Source organism: Rousettus aegyptiacus, unplaced genomic scaffold (genome assembly GCF_014176215.1).
Source record: "Rousettus aegyptiacus isolate mRouAeg1 unplaced genomic scaffold, mRouAeg1.p scaffold_m13_p_5, whole genome shotgun sequence".
NCBI lineage: Eukaryota > Metazoa > Chordata > Mammalia > Chiroptera > Pteropodidae > Rousettus > Rousettus aegyptiacus.
Genome location: NW_023416308.1, coordinates 92,160,326 through 92,183,383, shown reverse-complemented (window position 1 = coordinate 92,183,383; position 23,058 = coordinate 92,160,326). Strand labels below are relative to the sequence as shown.

The 23,058-nt window shown below is 38.7% G+C and overlaps 1 protein-coding gene across 1 annotated transcript in view; it reads right to left on the bottom strand.

The window, feature by feature from the left end:
- The window catches only part of SLC17A6 (solute carrier family 17 member 6), a 36,287-nt gene extending 13,884 nt beyond the window's left edge, over positions 1–22,403 (bottom strand). Inside the window, exons 1-5 of the mRNA XM_016138470.2 lie at positions 22,114–22,403; positions 19,176–19,428; positions 17,382–17,500; positions 1,356–1,470; positions 5–92 (exon numbers count right to left, since the gene is read on the bottom strand). Coding sequence (XP_015993956.1) covers positions 5–92; positions 1,356–1,470; positions 17,382–17,500; positions 19,176–19,428; positions 22,114–22,199 — 661 coding nt within the window. The 5' untranslated portion in view covers positions 22,200–22,403. The remainder of the gene's footprint in view (positions 1–4; positions 93–1,355; positions 1,471–17,381; positions 17,501–19,175; positions 19,429–22,113) is intronic.
- Positions 22,404–23,058: the final 655 nt, after the last annotated feature.

Genomic DNA, 23,058 nt, shown 5'->3' with positions numbered 1-23,058 from the left:
TCACCACAAAAGGAGGTGGTCGCCAACCTACTCCTTTCTAGCGGAGGGGCCCATTTGCTCCATATCCCATGACATGCTGGGTAGGTAACGCCCTGTGATAGGGGAAGACATATATCACTGTTTAGGATCCAGGGTCATTGGGAGAAAAGCACATTCCCTTCTTTGATGCTCTTTCCTTTGAATGGGCACAGGGGAACTGCTTCTTGTGGGCCTTTACTGATTCCCTGAAACTATTTTTGAAACTTAGCCCAAACCAGGTAAAATATGACCCCTTTTCAGTGACCTATTCGAATTCTCTCCACCCTTCAAGTCTTCCTCTGATCTCAATTTTCTTCTAATTACAGCAAAATAAAAGATCTTCTATTACTCAGTTCATTTGCAATTCAGAACAGTTTGAGGTTTTGGAAGGTCTTTTGTGTGAGGCATTAAGCTCAGAGATACCCAAATATAAAGAATTCATAAAAAGGAAGGTAAAGCTCACACTCCCTAAAAGTAGTGTCTAGAACTCAAGATGTTTAAAATACAGTCAGCCCTCTGTATCTCCATGTTCTGCATCCACAGATTTAACCTACCTCCAACCTCATGTCTAAGTAATCTGGAGACAATTTAAAGTACACAGGAGGATGTGCATAGGTTACATGCAACAATGCTATTTTTTATAAGGGACTTGAGCACCCTCGGATTTGGGTATCCTCAGAGAGGGGGAATCCTGGAATGAACACCCTTCAGAATCTGAGGAACAACTGTCAGTTTAATTCTATTGATTTTTCCTTCTTTTTGGAGATAGGAGGTGGTTTTCAGTGCCTTAATATTTTATCTGTTTTATCTATTCCCACCATACTTCATGGAAAGAGAAAAGGCAACAGGCAGGCCAGTCCCAAGTTTTTAAATGATATTCTTCCAAAGGCAGTAGGTTGATAGAGCAAATCGTTAGAGTTAAGTGCCCAAAGAATATATTCAAAAAAATATTTTTATGAAAAATCAAATCATGATTCAAAGCCAACAGGGACTTTTATAAAACTCTCAAAAGGTATTAATTAAGGGTTATCACCAACAAAGGGTAGACTCAAACATTTTTATCACAATCCAGTAACAAAATTGCCTTTTCTTTTTTCTAAGTCATTCACTAAACATTTCTTTAATACTACTCAATTCTAAAGAAGGAGAAATAATCAGTAACAGTTGTAATTTAGCATTATTTAAAGACACAATATCTAATTGTCTAACTTTTCCAATTTTTTAACATGATGTAGACATAACCTAATAAGACACATCTATTTAAATCAAGAGAAAAATGCCTAATGATTCTTAATAACATGCCAACCTTAAGATGATGTCATCTTACATTTCCATACCTCAACAAGTCCCTGCAATATTCTAACAAAGATGACACACCCATAATGCACTCTGGCTGCTGATGGGATTAGCATATTGAGGGTAGAGGTAAGAAGTATGGCAGCTCCAAAAACCCTGAAAAAGAAAAGAAGTTAATAGAGCTAAATTCTCAAGTTAATTACAAGAAATTTTAAAGTAGATTGTTTTTTTCTGAAAGAATAAAATATGTTCTGGACTTCATTGCTAGCCATTGCAAACAGACACTTGAACTATCTTGAAATGCTAGATTACTTGAAGCACAAGAAGTAAAAGAAGGAACCAGTAAATCTGGTTATACTTACTTGTATTTATTTACTTCATAGATATAATTGCAAATAGTAAATGTGCAATGAATCATTGCATATTTTTTGGTCTCTGTCTCAATTTATAATATAAGCTGCTTAAGGGCAAGAGCTGGTTTTCAGATACACTATTATACCTTCAATACCTAGTACGGTGCCTAACACATAGCAGATACTCGCAGAAGAGTTGATGAAAAAATAATAAATGGCTGCATGGAGCTCTGCCTCACATCATACAACTATTTGCAACTTCTCTTGATATCTATAAAAATTTTATTAATGTACTCATATTTTAAATCTCATCATTAAAAATACATAATATTCATACTAATCAAGAAAAACAACCCCATAACTGAGTAACTTTAGAAATATTCTCTTATGCAAAAGTTTTGAGACACACTATCTCTAATGAGCTTAGCTGTGTGTTCTGTACAAGTTTTCTCAAGTCAAACATTGTGCCTTTAATTCAGTCAAAATTGGTTGCCTCATAGAAGCTCTAAGTCTTCCACGGGATACATTTAAATGTAACTGTGAAAGACTTGAGTTTCCAAAAGGAGTCCTGAGCGCTATTAATCCGCTACTGAAATTTGAAAAATGACTTTAGAAAGTGGAACGTCTCTTTTTCTATGAATCATAGACTGGGTCAAATACTTTTGTTTACTTGATGCAGCCTTCCATCTGCCTGTCCTTAGTGGCTTCTCTCTCCTGAGATAGTCACTCAGACGGTGAATGTTCTGTTCCATTTTTTCCTCTGTGCTCTTTGCTGAACAGGTATCTTTGGGTTTTTGTCAAGAAATCATTTATTTCCCAAATGGCACAAAATAGAAACTATTCAATTCTAGAAATAATGACTTCCATGAAGATGCCACATACCTAGTGGCATTAAATATCTGCCAAATATGGATTTATTTTTCAGAAAATAAATGCAAAAATTCCATAAATTGTTTTTGTAAAAGAATGCAAAATTGTTATAAAAACTGATTTAAAATATATTTTAATTCTTGATTATTACTTTTAAGTTGAAAGAATGTTTGCCTTTCTTAAGATGGCAAACCAAATGTCCTTGTGTGCAAACCCCAGAACACCTTGGAGGATTTCTTTAAGGCTAACAGGAAATAGGAGAGAGAATATGGGGCGTGTTTCCTGGACCTAGTGGTAAATGGTCCGTGTTCCCAAAGGCCAGTGTGGTCAATATATCTTTCCACTGCTCTGAGAGTTTGAATGTGGTATCTGTGCAACAGAGAGGGATAAAGGCTGAAAGGGTCAATGACACAGGACTTTTGGTCACATGAGTAGGCTGCCTGGGTACCGGCAATCTTATGATGACTGTATCTTTCTGTATTTTCATCTCACTTAGCTTATTATCATCAATAATAATGAGACTGACTGTGTAAGCCTTTAAGGATAAAGAGAACCAGAACTACATAAGGCTACAGGATTTTTAAAAGTGTTTACGTGAGTTATGCATTCAGCCTTTTGAAAGAATTCTTTCAAACTGTCATCCCTGAACCAGTTGCATTGAAATTGCCTGGAGTGTTTATTAAAATGCAGATTTCTCACTCTAGACTTCTTGAATCGGAATGTGCTGTGAGGGAAGCTTGGAAATCTGTAGTCTAGGTGATAATTTTGCATACCTTAGTATGCAAAAAAAAAAAAACAAAACAAAAAAACAAAAAAAAAACACAGTAAATGCTTTATCAGGGTTTATCTAACAGGGGTGTCTTCCAATAATATTTTGAAGGTATGATGCATAAAGTTCATTTTCTATGAATATAACTTTCAATCACTGTTTTATACCTTTTTGAAGGGTTTCTAAATACTGCTATCTCAAGAAACGCTCAAGAGATGAATTTTACCCATTCCCTAGCTTGAGTTTTCTCAGCCTCCACATTATTGATATTTTGAGTTGTATAATTATTTCTTGTTGAGACGCTGTTTTGTGCATTGTATGATGTTTAACAACACCCTGGCCTGCGCTAGATACCAGTAGCGTACACCCCAAAACTGTGACAATCAAAAATGTCTCCAGCAATTCCAAAATGTCTCCTAGGGAACAGAATCACTGACCAGTAGAGCTAAATCAATTATGGACTATTGTTGAGTGCTTAATATAGTTGGCTCTAAATTTAATGAATGCTCAACTTGCTACACACTACGCTAACACTTCATATACCATAAAGTCCACAACTGCCTAATGATATTGGTGTTACTAATATACCCATTTTATATGTAAAGAAATACTATGCCTGAGATAAGTGATATCACTTGCACAAGTTGTTCACCAGTTCTAAGTAGAGCCCTGTTTCACATCTAGTCTGATTCCAAAGCCAGTGGACTTTGCCACTAGGATTTATATCTAATGATGCACATACTCTGTACTTAGTAATGCATTTCAGGATTCTAATTGTAAATTTAAATAATAATTTTCACAAAGCTATTTAAAATCAACCTACTAATCCTGAAATGAAACTTTAATAGATCCCTTTCAATGTTTACTTTCTACTCTTGCCCTGAATAGTATTTCAAATGATCTAATCTTACAACATTTCTAAATACTCCCAACATAAAGTTCCTTAATTCCTGTAACAATCCTCCTATTATTATTATTAGTGGTCATTGCATCATAAAAATGCATTGACTTTTTTCTAATTGTTTTAAAAATAAAATCCATTAAAGTTTTCAGAATCTCATCTTCTCTTTAAATTTAGCATAATTGGTATACAAATGAATATCTAAATAATTGAAATTCCGATTATTTAAATTATTGCTCAATATGAGAAGGCTTTGCACCTTTTCTTTCTATACTATACACAGCCCAATTGAAGCAGCCATTTCATTCAGCATTCATTTATGCTTTCACACTCCACATTGTTATGAGACTATATTTAGAGCAGGGTATTGTGCTGAGGAGGAGAGGGAAGCTAAAATTCACAGAACACTTGCTATACTTTTTACACCTACAGTAACCTAATCCACATGACAACTTTTTGAGTTACACTCCCCTCTCATTTTGCAAATATGAAAATGCAGACAGAAAGTTATACAAGAAAAAATCAAGCAGTGGAGCTAAGATTTGAATCCAGGGCTCTCTAACATGAAAATCTGTGCTCTTTTATCTAAATAATGCTACTAGGCACTCAAAAAAAAAAAAAAAAAAAGACAAGAATAGCCATTAGTGTAGTAGAAGAAAGAAGTAGCCAAGAGGCAACTTATGTCAATGCTATAACAGGACTACAAATGGAAAGAAAAAGAGAAAAAAATCCATTCTAACTGGGGTGACCAGGAGGCAAGCCCTTCATAGGAAACTTTCAAGTTGGGTATTGGAAAATGAATTAAAAAAAGAAGAAAATATTTCCAAAAAGAAGAAATGGATCAGCAAAAGTTCAAAAAATGGAAGAGATTAAGTTATATATCAGAATCTAGGGCAGTATTGAAAATGGCTGGATAGAGTGGTATAGGTGATAGAAATAAGAATGTCAGGAGTGAAATGATGAACAAGAACGGTGTGTGTGTGTGGCGGGGGAGGGGGGTGTTGAGGAAATGTAGTTAGGACAAGAGGGAAAGAGCAAAGTCCTTAAGTCCATGACATCTTGGAAATAAAGGAGTTTAGGGTCATAGAGGATAACAGAAGATTAAGCCACTAAGGCGAAGTAAAATATGAAACTTACAAGAATTAAAAGCAGAGGGATCTATGAGGCCAGAGAGGAAGAAGGTGATCAGGATTCATTTAAGTTCATGTAAGATGATGGCATGAGAGGAACAAGGGGCCAAAGTCACTAAAGGTAGAGAAAAATAAGTGGCGCAATATGGTGTAGAAATTTTTGTAAGACTCTAACTTTGTCACTTAATGAAGATGTGACTGAAAGTTACTAACCTTATAGGCTTCTGATTAGTCGTCTGTAAAAAGGGCTGTGTATGGTCAAGAGCATGGTTTCTAGGGCTAGACTCCCTGGCTTCAAAGTTTGTTTCTGTTACTTATTACTGGGGTTATCTTGAGTAGTTTATTTTAGTATTTATGCTTCATTTCTCATATAACAATGGGGATATTATGAGTTACTACAAGTAAGGCACCCGGAAGAATGTCTGGCAGATCCTAAGTATCTAAGAGGTGTTAGGACTTACACGAGGATGATACTAATATGTTATGTTTCATAGAACAGCTGTGAAGCTAAATAAAATAATGCACATAAATGGCTTAGTCTGGTGCCTGGTGCATAAAAGTAAACCCAGAAATGTGAGTCAGTCAAGAAGAAATAATAATAGCTTATGGTTGTTGAATTGTTACTATTGTAGATTCTTGTTTTAAATTAACAGCAATGTTAGAAAGCTATTACTGCTATCCTTACTCCACAGACAGAATAACCAAGTCCTAGTGAGTTTAAATATCTTGCTAAGGTCACACAGATACAAAGAGGAGAGCTACGGTTTATATTTACTCAGTCTGGTTGTACATCCTGATGCTTAAACACTAATCTCTAGTGTATGTTAATAGCAGCAGGACACTAGCAATGACAGCAGAAGCAGACAAAATGAAAACTTTGAAAGACAAAAACATTATTGAAAGATGGATGGTCATAGCATTGGGGAACAGAACAGGACCCAACCCCATCCCTCATTAAGGGAGGGTTTTGGTCTTTTTATGAACAAAATCTAGGTTTCAAAAAAGAAATGGAAGAAGTAATAGAACTGAGTATGGAAAAGAAGTTCCAGAATATAAAATGTTTAGCTCAGTGATTTTCAAGCTTTATCCTATGTAATAATCATCTCAGGGAGCTTGTTCTAACATGGATTGCTGGGCAGCAGATCTTCTGATTCAGTCGGTTTGTGTGGGATGGAGAACTTGCATTTCTAGAAAGTTTCCAGGTGATGCTGATGTTAATTTTTCTGATTTGAGAATCATGGGTTGACCAGTACTATGCTAGATATTCCCCCTAGACATCACCACAAAGACAGATCTGAGGCAGAACAGGCCTACAATGAAAAAAGCTAGACATAGCTGAACTAAGGGTCTTACATTTTATTACAGAGGAAAGTGGCAAGTGTGGAATGCCACTGAAAGGGAAGATGTCCTTTACAAAATATAAACTGTGATTAGACCATTTGATCAGGATCCAAAACGAAGTTCACTGGCCTGGTTTTAATTGTCTGAATTGACCAAAATGACAGAGCAGCTGCCATGTTTTTCTTAAGGACAAACTGGCGATTGCCAGAGGGAGTGGGTTGGGGGCTGGGTGAACGAGGTGAAGGAATGAAGAAGTACAAATTAGTAGTTACAAAATAGTCATGGAGATTTAGAGTATAGCATAGGGAATATAGTCTGTAATATTATAATGGCTGTGTGTAGTTCCAGATAGATGTTAGAGTAATCGGGGGGATCACTTCATAAATTACATAAATGTCTAACCATTGTACTCTATACCTGAAACTAATATAAAATAATAATAAGAAAAAAAAATACACTGTGTGAATTCAAATTCCAACTCTAATTTCTTACTAGGTATGTTGTTGGGCAAGTTGTTACTATTTAAATTCTCTAAGCTTCAGTTTCTACAGTTGTAAAATGGAGATAATAAATATTCAAAAGATTGTCATGAAGAAGGTTAAATAAATCAGTTATGAAACAGGACAGTGTCTGGTTCATGGTAAAGAGTTTATAAATATCAGCTATCATTACATAGAAATTTCCTAACATTCAATTGAGTTTTCAGAGAATTGTTATTCTTTGTCCTTTTCTTCCAGAATATTTTTGTCCTAAGTAATCTATTTCTATATCAACAGAGTCAGAATTATTCCATGTCATCCTGAAATTCTAGCAGCTTAAGTTCATGAAGGCATACAGTGGGAATTCTATCTCCCATTCTGAAAGCATATATAATTAATCAACATGCATTAACCTCTCAATCTGTGTTGCAATAGTTGATCTAAAATATCACACAAGAAATAAAAATTTAAAAAACAATTAAGAACCTTCTCTAAACCAATTACACCTGTTTTGGTATCCCCTTACCCTTATCACAAATACTTCCATTACACACACACACGCACATGCGCGCACACACACACACACACACACACACACCCTCTTTTCAAGCTAATCTCTTGTAGATATTTCTAAAGCCCAGTAGAGCACTTGTATAAGACTTAACCCAAGGTATCATGTGTCTCTCTACCCCTAAGTTATTTGAGTCTCTTGGAGAATACAGTCCAGATCTTTATTCCACTTCTTCAAACCCCATGATGCTAGCAGAAGGTTTTGTATATAGCATGCTGTTATACTTTTGTATAAAGACTTTAAAGGGAGGGCAATGATAACCTCTTTTTCTGAGGTGATGTAGGTGATAGCAGAGTTTTCTTTTTTGAACCTTCTTTATTCTGATATTTTATTCAATCAACTGGCCATCTATTTGTTCTTGAGCTTTTAATGGGGACAAACTGCTGTTCTGGGTATCCTAACAATCCTAGAAAGCTGAGTTATTCTCACAGAATAACTATAGAATGGCAGCTATAGATTAGAATTTAGAGTACCCCTGTGGATAAATCCTCACTTGAGATAGTTGCTGAGTTCAAGTACATGGCCCCGTCTGGCCTCATCCTTAAGTCTTCCAAACAACACTGTAGAATTTCCTGAAACCAACTACCATTACACTTCTGTTCATCACAACATCCTGGTCAGCCTCGGAAACCATTGTCTCTGAAGCTCTGCTTTCAAAATTAAATTAGATTGTAAAGCTTTAGAGGCAATACATTCTCCTCTTAAAGAATCTCATCTCTTTTCAATACTTGATGTTGTTGCGTATATTGTATCATGCTTGACTGTCATCATTTTTGTTTGGCCTGATTTAACAAAAACAAACAAACATGATCATTGAGTATATTTTTGATATCTCAACATACAGAAGGAAATCGATTATGTACCAAGAAACATTTGATTTTCACATGAGTTTTATTATCCCTAACATTGGTCTCAACTTTGACACATATTTGCATTTCACAGCACTGCTGCCTTGAAAACAATATCCACCATAATAGGTTTTTCAAGTTTATCCTTTTATTTAAAGACTTGTCTAAAAAAGTAAAATCATGCAAATAAATAAACCTTTTAATTATTCCACAGCTCTAAATAACATAGTGTTTTTTTAAAGAGGCTGTAAAATAGTTTTGGGTTTTTTGTTTGATTGTTTGTTTGTTTGTTTGTTTGTTTAAGAACATGCACAGTAAAGCTATTCGACTGGAGAAATCTGTTTAGTAAGAAAGTACATCATTTGAAGTCAGACACACAGGAGTTCATACCCCAGCTTTTCCTCTTACCAGCTAGTAGTCTTTGGGAAAACAACTGTGCTATTCTGTGTTCGGTTCTCTCATCAATAAAATGAATATAAGAATGTCTGCCTTATAGAGACGCTATGAGGAAGAAAGATGGTATATATTAAAAAGTTTAGTGCCATGTATATTTTTATTATTCTAATCAATTCTAATTTCATCTACTTCCTAAAATGGAAAACTAAGACAATTATTAAGACAATTTGTAATTTATATCTGCCCTCTTCCCACCCACAATGAAAATGCACTGTTTAGGGAGAGGTAGAAATTTTATCCCAGAATAATCTACTTCACATTGATTAAATAAGCTCTTCTGATATTCACTTACCCCTGTCCACTTTGCATGGTTAGAGTAGCTCTTCTGTGTTTCTACTCTGTCAAACTGGCTTTCTAATTTTCTCCATTTTAATCTAACAGCAACACTTCTAGACTCTTTTTAACCACAGGAAAGGAGAAGGCATTCTCTCTTCCATTACATAAATTAAGCAATCAGGTTACTGCATGCCTACAGTAGGCATAAAGGGAACATTTGCATGGTTTTTTAGGTTCATTTTTACAATCTTCTTGTTTTTTGAAATCTTACTGTGGATTTTTTTTAGGTGAATTTTTAGTGTTTGTCTAGGCTAAATGTTAGATTTCATAATATCAAATAATTATGTCATTTATCTGAGACCATTTTAATAAATTGGTAACTATAGAATAGAAAATTAAGTATCTTTTCAATACAACTAAACAATTACATATTTGTAAAAATCTGACTTCTGATTTCTAGTCTGGGTTTCAGTTTTGTTTTGCTTTCTTGCTTTTTAATCAATTTGAATTAAAAAACTCACTCAAGGTCTGATCACTACTTCTTCCAAGTAAAGGTAAATAATGTAAGGAAAAATAAAGAAATATACTTTATATATATACTAAAAAATTTTTTAGAAAGAAATAAATTTTCCCAAATAAACATTTGTCCATTTTGATTTTCTAAATTGTAAATCTCAGTTCTCTATATGTCAAGAAGTATCTGTATCAGTATGTTTACATCACTACTATGTATAAAAACAAACCATAAATGAAAATTCTAGCAAATTACACATTTTCTCAGCAATGAACTAAACTAAAATAGTTATTGCTAAACAAATAATCAAATCATATAGTTATGAATTAGGTAGATATTGCTGAACTTGAAGTTCCAAATAGCAAGTTGGATCTCCGATAGAATGATATTTTATTTTGCTTAAAGTCCTTCTCCTTATAATTGGCAGATAAAGTGCTACCTGAAAAGTCTACTCCTGGTGTGAATTTAAGTCAGGGATGAGTGATCAGCAATTAGGCTGAGAGAAAAAAAGGAAACACAAAAAAATGTGCAAACTAAATGTGAAAAATCTTAACTTTTCTATGGCTGAAGAACAGGGTTAGAAATTGATGGGTGCTCTCAATTTTTCAAAGAACATCATTATAACTTCTGTGAAATAAGGGCCATTTGCTTATTAAGATTGCTTTTCAAATGATAAACCACTTGAAAGCTACTTAAAATTATTGTTTTCTTATGATTTCCTCTGCAGAAAATGACATACTAAAATGAATTCGATTTCTTTATTTTCAAGTTGAAACCTAATTTTGACTTGCTTTTTCTCTGCTTATTACACACACACACACACACACACACACACACACACACTTCTTTACTCACCTTTGTCTTACAGTATGAAATAATTATATTTTCTTATGTATAATCACTTTAAAAACACTGATATGTATGTACATTGTCTGTATGTGGTGCAGGAGGCTCTATGTTAATAAACAGATTGCCAAAATTGAGAGGCATACAGTATCCTTAATATGGAAATGTTTGGAAAAACAAACATTGTTGTCGAAAACCTGCAGCACATCTCTGCCTAATGATTAATATTCAGTGTGGCCCAGGGTGAGTTAGCTGTGAAATTCCCAATCATTTCTTTTTTCTATGACCCATAGCCACACACCTCTCTCACATCAAGCCCACCCCACAAGGATTTTCCCAGAAGAGGCAAAAGAAACACTGGTGACTTGTCACTTTTACAGCTTATATCCATTTTCCCTGAATCAATCAATCAATTTCCATTTGGGCAGTGGCTTGTCACTTAACAAGGAACTAGTGTTCCTCCCTCCAGGTGTGGCACTAATCCTCTCCTAGAGGGTATGTAAGAATAGACTGATTCAGGCTGCTTAATCTTTTTAATCTAATCAAACCAGAGCTCCATACCTTCCTTTGTCACATCTGATGCCCCTACTCCCATATTTAAAAAAAAAAAAAAAAAAGCAAGGAAAGAAAGAAAGATATACACAAGCATGAGCCAGCCCTCCAGGTCCCTTGGTACATCATTAAGTTGTAAAAAAATGACTTCATCACTCACGACAGAGAAATTAGACAGCCCCAACAGTGGCATATGGCAGCAAGAGAATCATTCTACCAGCTGCCCACCTGACTCTCTCCTCCCTCAAAATCATGTTTCTCCCCTCCAGAGGCTGCCTCTGCACTGCGGTAGTAGGATGTGGCAGCCACAGGGCAAGCTAGAGCTAGTACAGGGTGAGAGGAAAGGAGAATGGAAGGAGGAAAAAGCTGAGAGAAGCTCGGGTTAGCAAAGCACGTGCAAGCCCTTTAGGGACCCCTCCCCGTCTTGATCCATCTATTCATCTTATGTAAAGGATATTTTCTTTTGTCAGAAAAAGGAAGGCCTCTTCTGCATTGCCCTAGATACCTAACCCACAATAGGAAGGCAGCTAGATGTTTTATAGATGAGTGAGATAGAAATAGTCACCTCTGGCCCTAAAAGACGAGGCGACTATAAACTGTTTTTCAACCATAGAAGGATGGTGGTCCCTTGCAGCATGCTTAATGTTCATAGTTTAAATTATATTCTCACACAAAGAGGAATTTGCAAACATTTCTCACTGGAAGGGTTAAGGAGCCCTAGCTTGCAATGGAGGTTGGAATAGATAGATAAGCAGAGAGGGAAAAAAGATGCTAGATAGATGATGGATAGATGTGAAAGACAGACAGAGAGATAGTGTGTGTTTGGTGATGCGACTTAAAAATTTATTTTCAGTAAAAGCTTATTTCAATAAATAAAGCATGTCTTTATTGTTTTATTTCTATGAAAAAAAAAAGAATCATGGCAGTAAAAGCATTTCTTTCTGGGTTTAAAATCTGAAGATGTTGTGTTCAAAATAGGTTTGTTCCTCTCTTTGTGAAAATCATTCTCACAAGAGGACTTTCCATAACCAGGCTATCCAGAATATTTACCTAAAGTATATTAAATTTCATTTTTATAAATGCAAATGCACATTAGTTGTTTTAAAATCCATCCAGTTAAATTTGTTCATTTTAAATATAAATTAATCCCCCTTTCGTATTAGTAGTATGAATTAAATTGTGTCATTTGAAATCCTAAGGAAAAATCTCTTTTTGCAGACAAAAGGTCCAAACTACCCCCACCTCAGTCATGCTCACACCTCTGCAATCTTCTAGAAGCCTAAACTGAAAAAGCGGCTAGGTAGAAACCATGTTTTCTGTTACAGATAATCATACTATTTAATTCATTATCAAGTTTGAATGTTGCCTTTTGCAGAGAAGAGCTGAATCAGTCATGTTGTGGTCAAATAGTTTGGGAGCCAGTGCACACACAAAAATACAGTATATTTCTCCTGCCACAAAAATCGAAAGATCCCTTGGGCCTGCTAAAGGCTTCTCTCTCTAATTCGTGGATTTTTGTCCAGGATTTGGGACATGATAGATTGTAGGCACTCGTTCAGAGAGCAGATGGCTCAGCCTGCTACTGAAAGTGAACTTTGCAGTGAAACACATAATCAAGCAGAGATATTAAATTTCAAAGTAGATGTAGCCTGTGGTCATGTACTGCTGGACATCTGAGTTTTAGTCATAATCTCTTCTTTCCTGGTCCGTAAAATGAGAGGATTGGATGAGATGAGCCCTGTCCAGCTCTAATACAAGTTCTTTCTGTCATAGGGAGTTCATCTTATGATACAGACACATGCAACCCTCAGTCTTTTATTCAAATAAGGAACTATTTTTTCTTTAGCAAAAATCATTAGAAACCCAAGAAATGCTTGAGAAGACAAAATGTTATCCTAGGAACTGAATCTTATTTAAATAAAGAATAGGGGCAGGGGAAGATGAACTGTAACTTTCGACAGAGAAATCTAATCTCAAACTTAAATGGATTCCTCTAAATGTATTTATAATGCCTGGTAAGAATTCTAACATTGCATACACTGAATTACTAGCACTCTCTATACTGTTGGCTAAAAATATTTTAAAGATAGCTCTTTAAAGGCCTTCAAATGAGATTTACATTTGTGGTGAACAACAAAATTAATCGAGAATAATGTGTATGAGAAAATAATTTTAAAGGCAGAAATCTGACATGTGAAAAGAGGCATTTTTATCACAATAAAAATAATCCTTTTGTATTGCTAATACTTAAACACAAGTAATTCTGAATGATCATAGTTTTTTTCTTTTAATTTCTTTCTGAATTTAAGATTTTTATTAATAATAACAGGAAGTTATTGAGTGTCAAGCACTTTTTTACAGAATTTTACATGTCCTCTTATTTAGATGTCATGATAACCTAACCAGGTAAGTACTTCGATTAGTCTTCTTTTATAGAATTATAAACTGAGGCTCAGAAAGATTAAATAATGTTTAATGTCACTAAGTTATTAAATAGCACATTTCAGGCATCTGAAAACATGCAGTTTTGTTTTAGAACCTATATCTTAACCACTATGCTATGCTGCCTTCTTAGTTTTTTCAAAAGCCCAAAATATTTTGTTATGATGTTCTTTTTATTTATTCAACAAGTATTGATCATCGGCCACTCAACCTCTGAGATGCTAGGTATGTAGCAATAAAAATAACAATGACAAAACTATTTCTTTTTGTCATGAAGCTTACATTTTATTGGAAAAAGGCCGACATTAAACAAAGAGAAAAATAAGTAAAATATTGATAAAACAGGTGACAGTAAAATATTGATATGACAGGTGGCAGGGCTGGAAAATCAGGAGGACAGGAGCTAGATAGGAAAAAATTTTAAATATGGTTTAAGTAAAATTGCCACCAAAACAAAGGCAAGAAGTCTTTGGTATACAATATTACCATTAAAAACATAATGTCGACCAAACTTCCTTTGGTAAATCTGACTTTCTTGGGTTATGCCAATGCAAAAATTCTGTTGTTTCTCTCATTTAATACTTGTCCAGGTTCCTCATCATTCTCTAAATGCAAGGTAAAAGTAGCGCTTAGCAATTCTGCATTTATAAATATCTGGATTTCTATAAGTCTTATACCCCATTTTATTTAAAGACAAAATTAATTTGTCCCCACCACTTTTTAATCACTGTTAAATATGTTATTATTTGAAAATATTACAGATTTTCCTGAGGAGTCTTTCTTTGGCTCTCCACCTACGGCCCTCCACGAAGGTGACTAATCCACCTGTCCAAAATGTGCAATAGTTCTTTAATGAAAGACAAAGGAAAAAATGATGCAAGAGCTCTCCTCTGAATTTCCTCTACCCAGGACTCGCTCTGCTCCTCTGTTCGATAAACAGGAAAGCATGGATATTTATAATTTGGTCAGAAAAAAAACCAAAACTCTATATTCTGACCAAGTATGAGACTGATTTTGCTTAATTTATAAAATAGAGACTCCAAATCATTGTTGTTTGTTTTTCATTAAGAAATATGCCAGGAAGCATAACCAGGAGCCCTTCTCTCTTGAGGAGCTGTCTGCACACATCTCAGTTCCTCTGCTACAGTTCCACCCACAACAGTGAGAGCAAACACTTTCCAGAGTGAACTTCTTTCGTACCTAGAGGGAAAGGAATCTGTCTCCAGTCTCCCACCCAAGGGAGATCTTGTTCTATTATTAAATGATCCAATGGGAGAAGCTGATTTGAATGGGCATAAAAAACTTGTAGTGGAAAGCTGGTCTCGCTATGTTATTTTTACTATTTTTGAAAAAGAATCATAATAGAAAATATACTCCTTTGGAACCAGTTTCAAAACTGTCAGATTTCGTGTTTTAAAAAAGCCTTATAGATAAAATTCTATGTAGCACGTATAGGACTAATTGGACATTCACCAACATCTAACTAATAGGTGTCTCTGGGTGATTAAATTATTTATGATTTTTTTATTATCCTTTCTTATATATATATATTTAAATATGTAATACTTTCATAATACAAAAGGGGATGCTATATATGTTTAAAACAGGAGGCTTCAACTGTATTGTAACTTTTGGTTATATTTTAAAAATGACGTAAAGATGTTAAAATCCTAAGATGCAATAAGGAAGTTAGTCTATAATCTTCTACCTGTTCCTAGTACATTACGATAAAGTTTAACATAATTTTTTTCAGTCTTGTAGAACACAAAACACTGTATGTAAAAATGTTAAGTTTCTGTCCTTTGAATATCTATTTAAAGGTAAAGTAAATTTGGATCCAAATAAAAATTATAAAATTCAGAAATGTTTTCTTTGAGGGAAATCTACCAAAGGATTTGGTAGCATCAGTCTTTTCTTTATGAAAGATAACACAAGTGATAGCAGTGAGCTTGCCCCTTTTTTTTTTTTTTTTTTAAACAGGAAAATCTGTTTATTGACCTCCTACTGTCACAATTAGGAAGGCTGGGGCATCCATGGTGTTTTTTTCCTGGCAGGAAAATGTTATCATTTTAACATTTGGCAAGCTGAAGGCTTTGACTCTGAAAAAAATACTTACTGGCAAAGCCATTATATTTCCACTTTACATTACATTGAGCTTCCTGTGTCGGTTTCAGGTTTTGGCAAATTATTGGATATTTTCCCCTGAAGTGAAAATATTTCCTATATGTATGTTTGGAGTATCTTTCTGGGGGAGTTTATTTTGTTTAAGGAAAAAAAAAAAGATTCGAGACACTATGCATTAGGGATATGAAAGTCAAAAATGTAACATGCTCATCATCAATAATATTTAAGAAAATATTTCCTTCAGACTTTTCTGCCTGATATCAGTTGTTTTTAATTTATCTCATTCATAAAACTGGGCTTTCTACACAGTTAATCATTTTCATTTTAAACAGATTCTTTAAAAAAAAAATGCCTCTTGTTCTGCCTGAGTGCTAATGCTCCATAATGTCAGGCTAAAGATAATATTCCTAAACTATGGCACTCTCATCTCGAACTCTTGAAAGACTGTCCAAAAATCCTCATCCTATAGATATTAAACCTAAAATAAATTTCCTAGAATTCCTTCATAGGCCTTGGAAAAGACAAAGAAATCTTGGACAAGAAGACACCTCTGGTGAATGAGATTGAAGCCACGGGAAGATTTCATTGAGAGCTGAGGAGGGACCAGTTTACAAAAGCAGAGAAGAGATTAAGACTAGAGAGATACCCTTTCTTAAATTACTTCCCAGGTTTTCAAGGGAGGGAGAGGGTGAGGTCATGCGTACAAGGTCTGAAGGAAGACCTGAAGTCTTTATTTGGGGTCTCTATGAAGCAATAGCTGCAGGGCAAACGCATGTGTTCTCGCTCAGTTTAACAATTAAGATTTAAGGAGCAGGTAGTTTTATTATGATACACACAGTGAAGCAAATGAAGCTCTCACCCTCCCAGGGCCAGGCTGTGCTCCTTGACACCATCAGTCCTTAGGCCTCCAATGTCGAGGTCCCTCTGCAGGTGGCGCTGGGGACATTCCTGAGGGCTGGCGCTAGGACCAGGACCTGCAGCCACTACCGCAGCAAGGCTGGAGGCTGCTGGTCGCAGTTGAACGCCTTCCCCGCCCCGCCCCTACTCTGCGGAGCTCATTAACAGGTGGAATCGCCCCCCAGGCTCCTGAAATCCCCCTTGCCTCCATAGAAACAAATCCTTCAGACACAGAGCACCATCTGGACTGGCTCCCCGGCCGTATTTTCGACGTGCCATGCCAGGAGGTCAGCCCTGCAGGGAGCCGGGGCACCCTGGGGACCCGCAGGCGAGAGCGCAGCACGTGTCGCCCCCACCTCTTTGTGCTCCAGCCTCACAGTCGGTGCTTGGTCAGCCCACTGCGGGGCCTCAGCTCCTCCTAGACCTGAAGGCAAGGCGACTATTTTGTGAAGGGCTGGTTGGGCCAGAGAAAATAGGAAGCGACAACTAGCGCCCTCCCAGGAGAGCCTCAATCCTTTTGGGAGCCTCATTACGGAAGGAGGCACCAAGAGTTACCACTTCGAGAAGGAGGTGCCAGGGACCTCGCCCAGGAGTTCCCAACCACCGCATGACTGTCGTCTCTTCCCCCAGCCTCCTCTGCGCCTTCTAAGTGTACAAGCACCACGATGTCGAGCCCCCAGCCCTGCCCGGCGCGTTACCTGTTGGCTGCCAGCCGAGAGGCGATGTAGCCGCCCGGAATCTGGGTGATGATGTAGCCCCAAAAGAAGGAACCGTGGATCATCCCTACGGTTTCTGGGTCCCAGTTGAATTTGGCTTTCTATGGGAGTAGGAAAAAATAAATAAAATTAAAAGCAGAGTGGAGGGAGAGAGCAGTCAGTGCCTGGGCTATGATTTTCGTTCAGTAATTCTCGGGCCAAATAACCTCAATCCTCCCCTTTCCCCCCTGCCCCGCCTCCCCCCACTCTCTCCATTCCAGACATGGGAGTTGCTCAATTTTCGTTTCCTAATAAAGTTGAATCTATACCTTCTTGTAGGGAAGAAATACTTCTTTTAACCGAAAAAATAGTGCTCATTTAAAATCTATTGTGGTTAGTAGCAAATTGCCCACCCCCACCCCCCAACCCGGCTTTGCTCTCAGAAAACTGTTGGGCAGGTCGTATCACTTCATCTCAATGAATGAGGAATCCTCAGGACTCCAGTTTGGGAAATTTGGACTGTCCAAGAAGAGATTCCGTTCGCTGGCTGGGGATAGAGACATCTGGCAGGGTGCATTTAGCCAACGCCTGTCAATGAGGACAGTGGTGTCATCGCTTGGAGAAAGGAACCCAACCCAGGAAATTCCGAGGAGAGAAGGCCGGGACCTTAACAGAAGGTGCGGAGGGGAAAGATGGTCCCAGCGAAATGGGGATCGGTGTGGACCAGAATGGCTTGGAGTAACCTGGAAGATTTGCAGAATCAGTGGAGAGAGAAGCGTGCTTTGGGTCAAGAAAGCGGGAGGGGTGTGTCTGAAGGTTGGGGCCTAACTCTTCCCTCACCAGCCTGAGCGGCTGCACTTGACGAACCTTAAAGTAAATTGGGGTGAAATATCTGCGTCAGAAAGGGAAAAGAGTGCTTATTCCGCGTGGGAAAATGGGGCTCCTTTTTTTCCCCTCTGAATAAAGATTTGAAACCAAACACATTTTACAAGGTCTCTCAGAATCCCCCTAGGGAGTCAGCGCTCACCGCCCACGTACGCAGAGTGCGTCCCAAATTACTCCTCCTAACCCTTGCTCTTCTTGGCTTATGATCACTCAGATCCCTAAACGGAAAGTACGGACCCACGGGTTTCTGTGACCTTGACGTTGACTCTTCTCCCTAGGAGTCACCCAACACACACAAATGTAGGACTAGGGTACTGGACTCCTGAGACCGCGAGACGCGCCTGCGCTGCGGCACCATCTCTCCCCTCCCAGCCAGGTGGAAGGCTCCTGAAGACTCCCTCGCGGGAAACTGTCCATGTCTCGCGGGAAACTGTCCACGTGCGCATTGTGGATTTAATTTGTTTGTTTGTTTGTTTGTTTGTTTTGTTTCATTTTGATTAAGAATGTTTGGCGGGAATTGGAAGAAGTCTGAGGGAAATTATAACACGCTGCTCTATTACTCTGAATAAATGAAAAATATTTCGAAGTAGATTTAGAGGACATTGCTAAGCATCGACTTCTTGTATGAAGTCACTCTTCTCAAAAACCTAGTGAGCTATATACTATTTTCCACTCTGAGGTAAGAAAAGGAAGGCCCAACGGGCAGAAGCGACTTGCTTCAGGTACAAAAAGGGAGATGATAATACTAGAAGGGCCCGTTTTAGAAGAGCATTGCTGGAAGGGGACTGAGTAAGCATCCAGGCCTTCTTCATTCAGTCGGGAGGGGGGGGGGCGGGGGGGGGAGGGACGGGGGAAACGGGGCTCAAACGGGCCATGTGGCTTTGCACAACCACTCTGCCAGCTGTTGCCCACCTCCTTTATGACCTTGCCCCCACGGTGGATGGTGCTGTTGTTGACCATGTCCACGATGGCCACGCCCAGGTTGCAGCGGATGCCGAACGAGATGCAGAAGCCGAGGCCGCTCATGATGGCAATGATGTAGCGACGCGGCAGGCCAAAGCACGTGCAGTCGCACAGAGGCGCCTTTTTCTCAGGCACCTCCAGGGGCTTCCCATCCTCCGTCAGCTCGATGGTCTCTCCGGCCTCTTGCTTCTTCTCCAGCACCCTGCGCGGCAGAGCGGGGAGAGGCAAGGACGCGTCAGGTTAGGCACCCCTGACGCTGGCCAGCTCCCAATCCTCTGGGCCAGTCAGGGCTGAGGGAAGGGGCGCTGACCCGTTCCCCTTCCTCTGGAACCAGGGAGCTAGAAAGACACCAGGCTTCAGGACCTCACGGGCTCTCCAGGCTCTGCCAGTCCTCCTCCCTTCTGCAGCATCTCTTCAACTTTAATACTTTCTGGCCTCTGGTACCCAGTCCCCATTCCCTCGGGATATACCCCTCAGCGCCTTGCTTCACATATACAGGCGGCTTGGGCCTAACTTTCTTGTGCGCTCTGCAGTTTATGAAGGTTACCCTAAAGGCGCCTTCTCAGCACCTGTTTAGGCGCCTCCCACCACAGCGGTTTACCCCGGCGACAGAAAATTTATTCAGCCATCCTGTCTCCCGCAAGCCACTTGGCTTCGGGCGGGCGCAGCCACGGGCCTGCACCCGACCTATCCCTTCCTTCTCCGTCAAGTTGAAGCTTTCCCGGGTGAGAACATCGCTATTCCGCCCCCAAGCCGAGGATGGCGCCCGCGGGGCCTAAGGCCTCCCCAGTCCAGAGCCCATTCGGAGAAGGTTTGCGAACGTTCTCTGGGAGTGTCAGGCACTCTACTGCCCCGTCCTCCAGCCCCAGGGTGCCAGTTCAGCGTTTACTTTCCGGTTACACATTTCACTGCCTCCCTCCCTTTTACTCGAGTTTGAAACAAAGGCCTCCGCAACATATGGCCGCCGACACCTAAGCTTCCTACTGCCAGAACATGAATAATTAATTATTCACAATCTTGCGTCATTACTATCTCGGTTACAAACACCGAAAAATGTCACGGGCCCATTTCCAAAGACTTAAAATGTGAGTCCCAGATATACAAACGTCCCCCAAATTAACTCTGGTAAAACGTTCCAGCCGAGGTGGAAGGTGTCACATTTAGTTTTTGTTTTGTTTTTAAATATGCATAGTATTTCACAAGATTTCACCCGCCTGATTCAGTTCCTTTTAGGCTTTCGTCCTTGGGGGCAGGGAGAAGGGGAGAGCGGAGTGATGGAACCCTGTTACTAAAAGTTGATAGTGTTGTTCTAGTCCACGGTGTATCCGTGAAGCTACTGTTTTAAAAAGGTGAATGTGAACGGTAACATCACCGATGGACCTTTGAGATGGATACTTTCGATATTTAAACAATGAACCTCTCCGTTTACAATTTGCGGGGTATTTCCAGTCCCCCATATAATAATTTTTATGTGTGCTCTTTTAAATGATGTATCTACACACAATTGTTTTCATGCACACGGGCAATGCAAATGAAAATTTCAGATCAATTCCAAGAATGCACAGCTTGAGATTTGAGACTACCAGGAAAAAAACAAAAAACAAAAATGTCAGACTTCCAAATTCTGCAAAATTGTCGCCTGGGAATGGATCATAAAGGTAGTTGTGGCTATGTTAATGCTTATTCCTAAAGCCCAATCCCAATCGTAGAGCACAGGGCAATTTATTCTGGGATGGAAAAACTCATCTAACGAAATTTTATTATTTTCTTACATCGGCTTCATATGCTCATATATGCAAAGTTGAATTCCGCACCTGAACTCCCCACCTGAAGTCAGTTGAGCTGGGGAACAACAGCTCTTTCTAGTGCAGCAAGGGACTGCAGGCCCTTGCGGTACCTACTGCCGCATAGCATGACTGAGCCCACATAAAGCCCCCCAAAACGGAAGAGATTTTGCAAATTAGGAGGCACACTGATCATTTTCTTTACATTTCCTATACATTTCCAAAGTCTTTAATTTCCCAGCTGTGAAAATGAGTGCTCTCTTGGAATCGTTTCTTTTTGTTTCTGCCTTCTCTTCTTGACTTTGCTTTGATTAAGAAAAAGTGTATTCCTATAATTTTCTTGAAGTGATTTAATGTTGAGAAGTTTACCACATAATTAGTACAATGGCTATGGAGAAGATAAAAAATTTAAATAATTTCTAGTACTTTCAAAGTCATTTTGTTGGTTATTATTATGTATTTTTTTAAGTACTGTGCCATCTTCCATGCAAGAAATAGACATCTATGAGAAGTCAAATAATAAAAAATACATTGTACATTGTTTTAAGTTCAGAGAGAAGAACTGCTTCAGCTATCAATTATTGATATATTTTGATTCTTCTTCCTTCTGTACAGAAGGATGATTCTACTGGGGATTCACTACTCAAGTGATTTTGAAGCTAAGATCTAAATTTCTTTTTGCAATTACTCTTTGGAATTTCTTGGTTAATTTTTTAAAGGATTGTATTTTTTTTTTATTAATTTGTCTGCATCAGAGGAATTGCATTTGATGTCACTATAAGCACTAAAGGAAAGGTTCTTTGAATAGCTGCTGCTCATTTTTCAATTGTAAAGAGGATAAATCCTGGATAAGAAATAATGAGAACCTGCAGGTACCGAAACAAAAATCACACACACACATACACAAAGCAGACAGGTTCATTTAGTACAACATTCCTGAATAAATAAGCAAGTTTCCAGAGCAGCCCCGCTCCAGCAATGGGCAACAAAAAAAGACTTTCCGATCATATTACAACCTCTCTAAGCAACCAGGGTTTACGGAAATAGCCCTGCAGATTTTTTCATGCTGAGCCCCAGGCAAATATGGGTTTGCTCTCTCTTACCTGTAGATCTGGCCGAGGGATTTTCCGGCAAAATTCTTTAGCCCCTCTTTTCCTGGGGTCAAAATCCTTTGTTTTACAGACTCCATTCCTGCAAAGACTGGTGTCAGCTCTTGCCAAATTTAAATAGTGATCGCTATAAAAGGCGAGAGTTGCGCATATTGTCTTAACCCTTTAAGGTAGTTGTGGGCTTTTTCTCCTCAGCAGAAAGGTATTGGTGTGCCTCCAGCAAGAGTGCTAGTGAGAGAGGGAGGGAGAGTGAGAAGGAGAATACAACAGAATAGCTGCATGCAACCCACGGGTTTCCTAATAGGAGAGTTGGTAGACACAATCAGAAAGTCTCATTGGAAGGGGAGGATCCGGTAGCAAAGGGCGCACGCAGTGCCATGGTATTTGGGCGGGTGCCGATGAGTCCTTGTCCTGGAAGTCCGTCCACTGAAAAACAATTTAAATTCCCGGTGTTGAACGCCTCATTGCTATCAAATCTTGTGGCTTTTAAATGGAAGGGTGAAAATATCACAGAACCCTGTGTAAGGATAAAGTCAGAATAGCACTTTTTAAAAATGTTGTATTTGCTGTAAAGAGCAGAGAGTACTTCTCAAACTCATGGGAGCATCCTGGGTCTCAGGTGAGCGATGCTGCTATTAGTTTTTCTCCTTGTCTATGATCTCCTCCCATCACGCCGGCGCAACTCTGCTCTGCGGTAGAGTCGAATTAAGATGGAGAAAGCTTGCTGCTCTTTGAGGACGTGAGTAAATAACAGATACACAGTCCTGGTTTGGGCAGCGTTAGGGAAGATTTTGTTCAGCACGGCTGACAGCGCCCTTGTGGGAGCGTCTCGGCAGAATGGTTCAGGACCACGGACAGAGTAAGTTTCAGGAAAAGGGGCAGCTTCTTTTGGCTGACCAGATTGCCAACTTTCTAGGGGAGCTGGGCGGATCTCCCTAA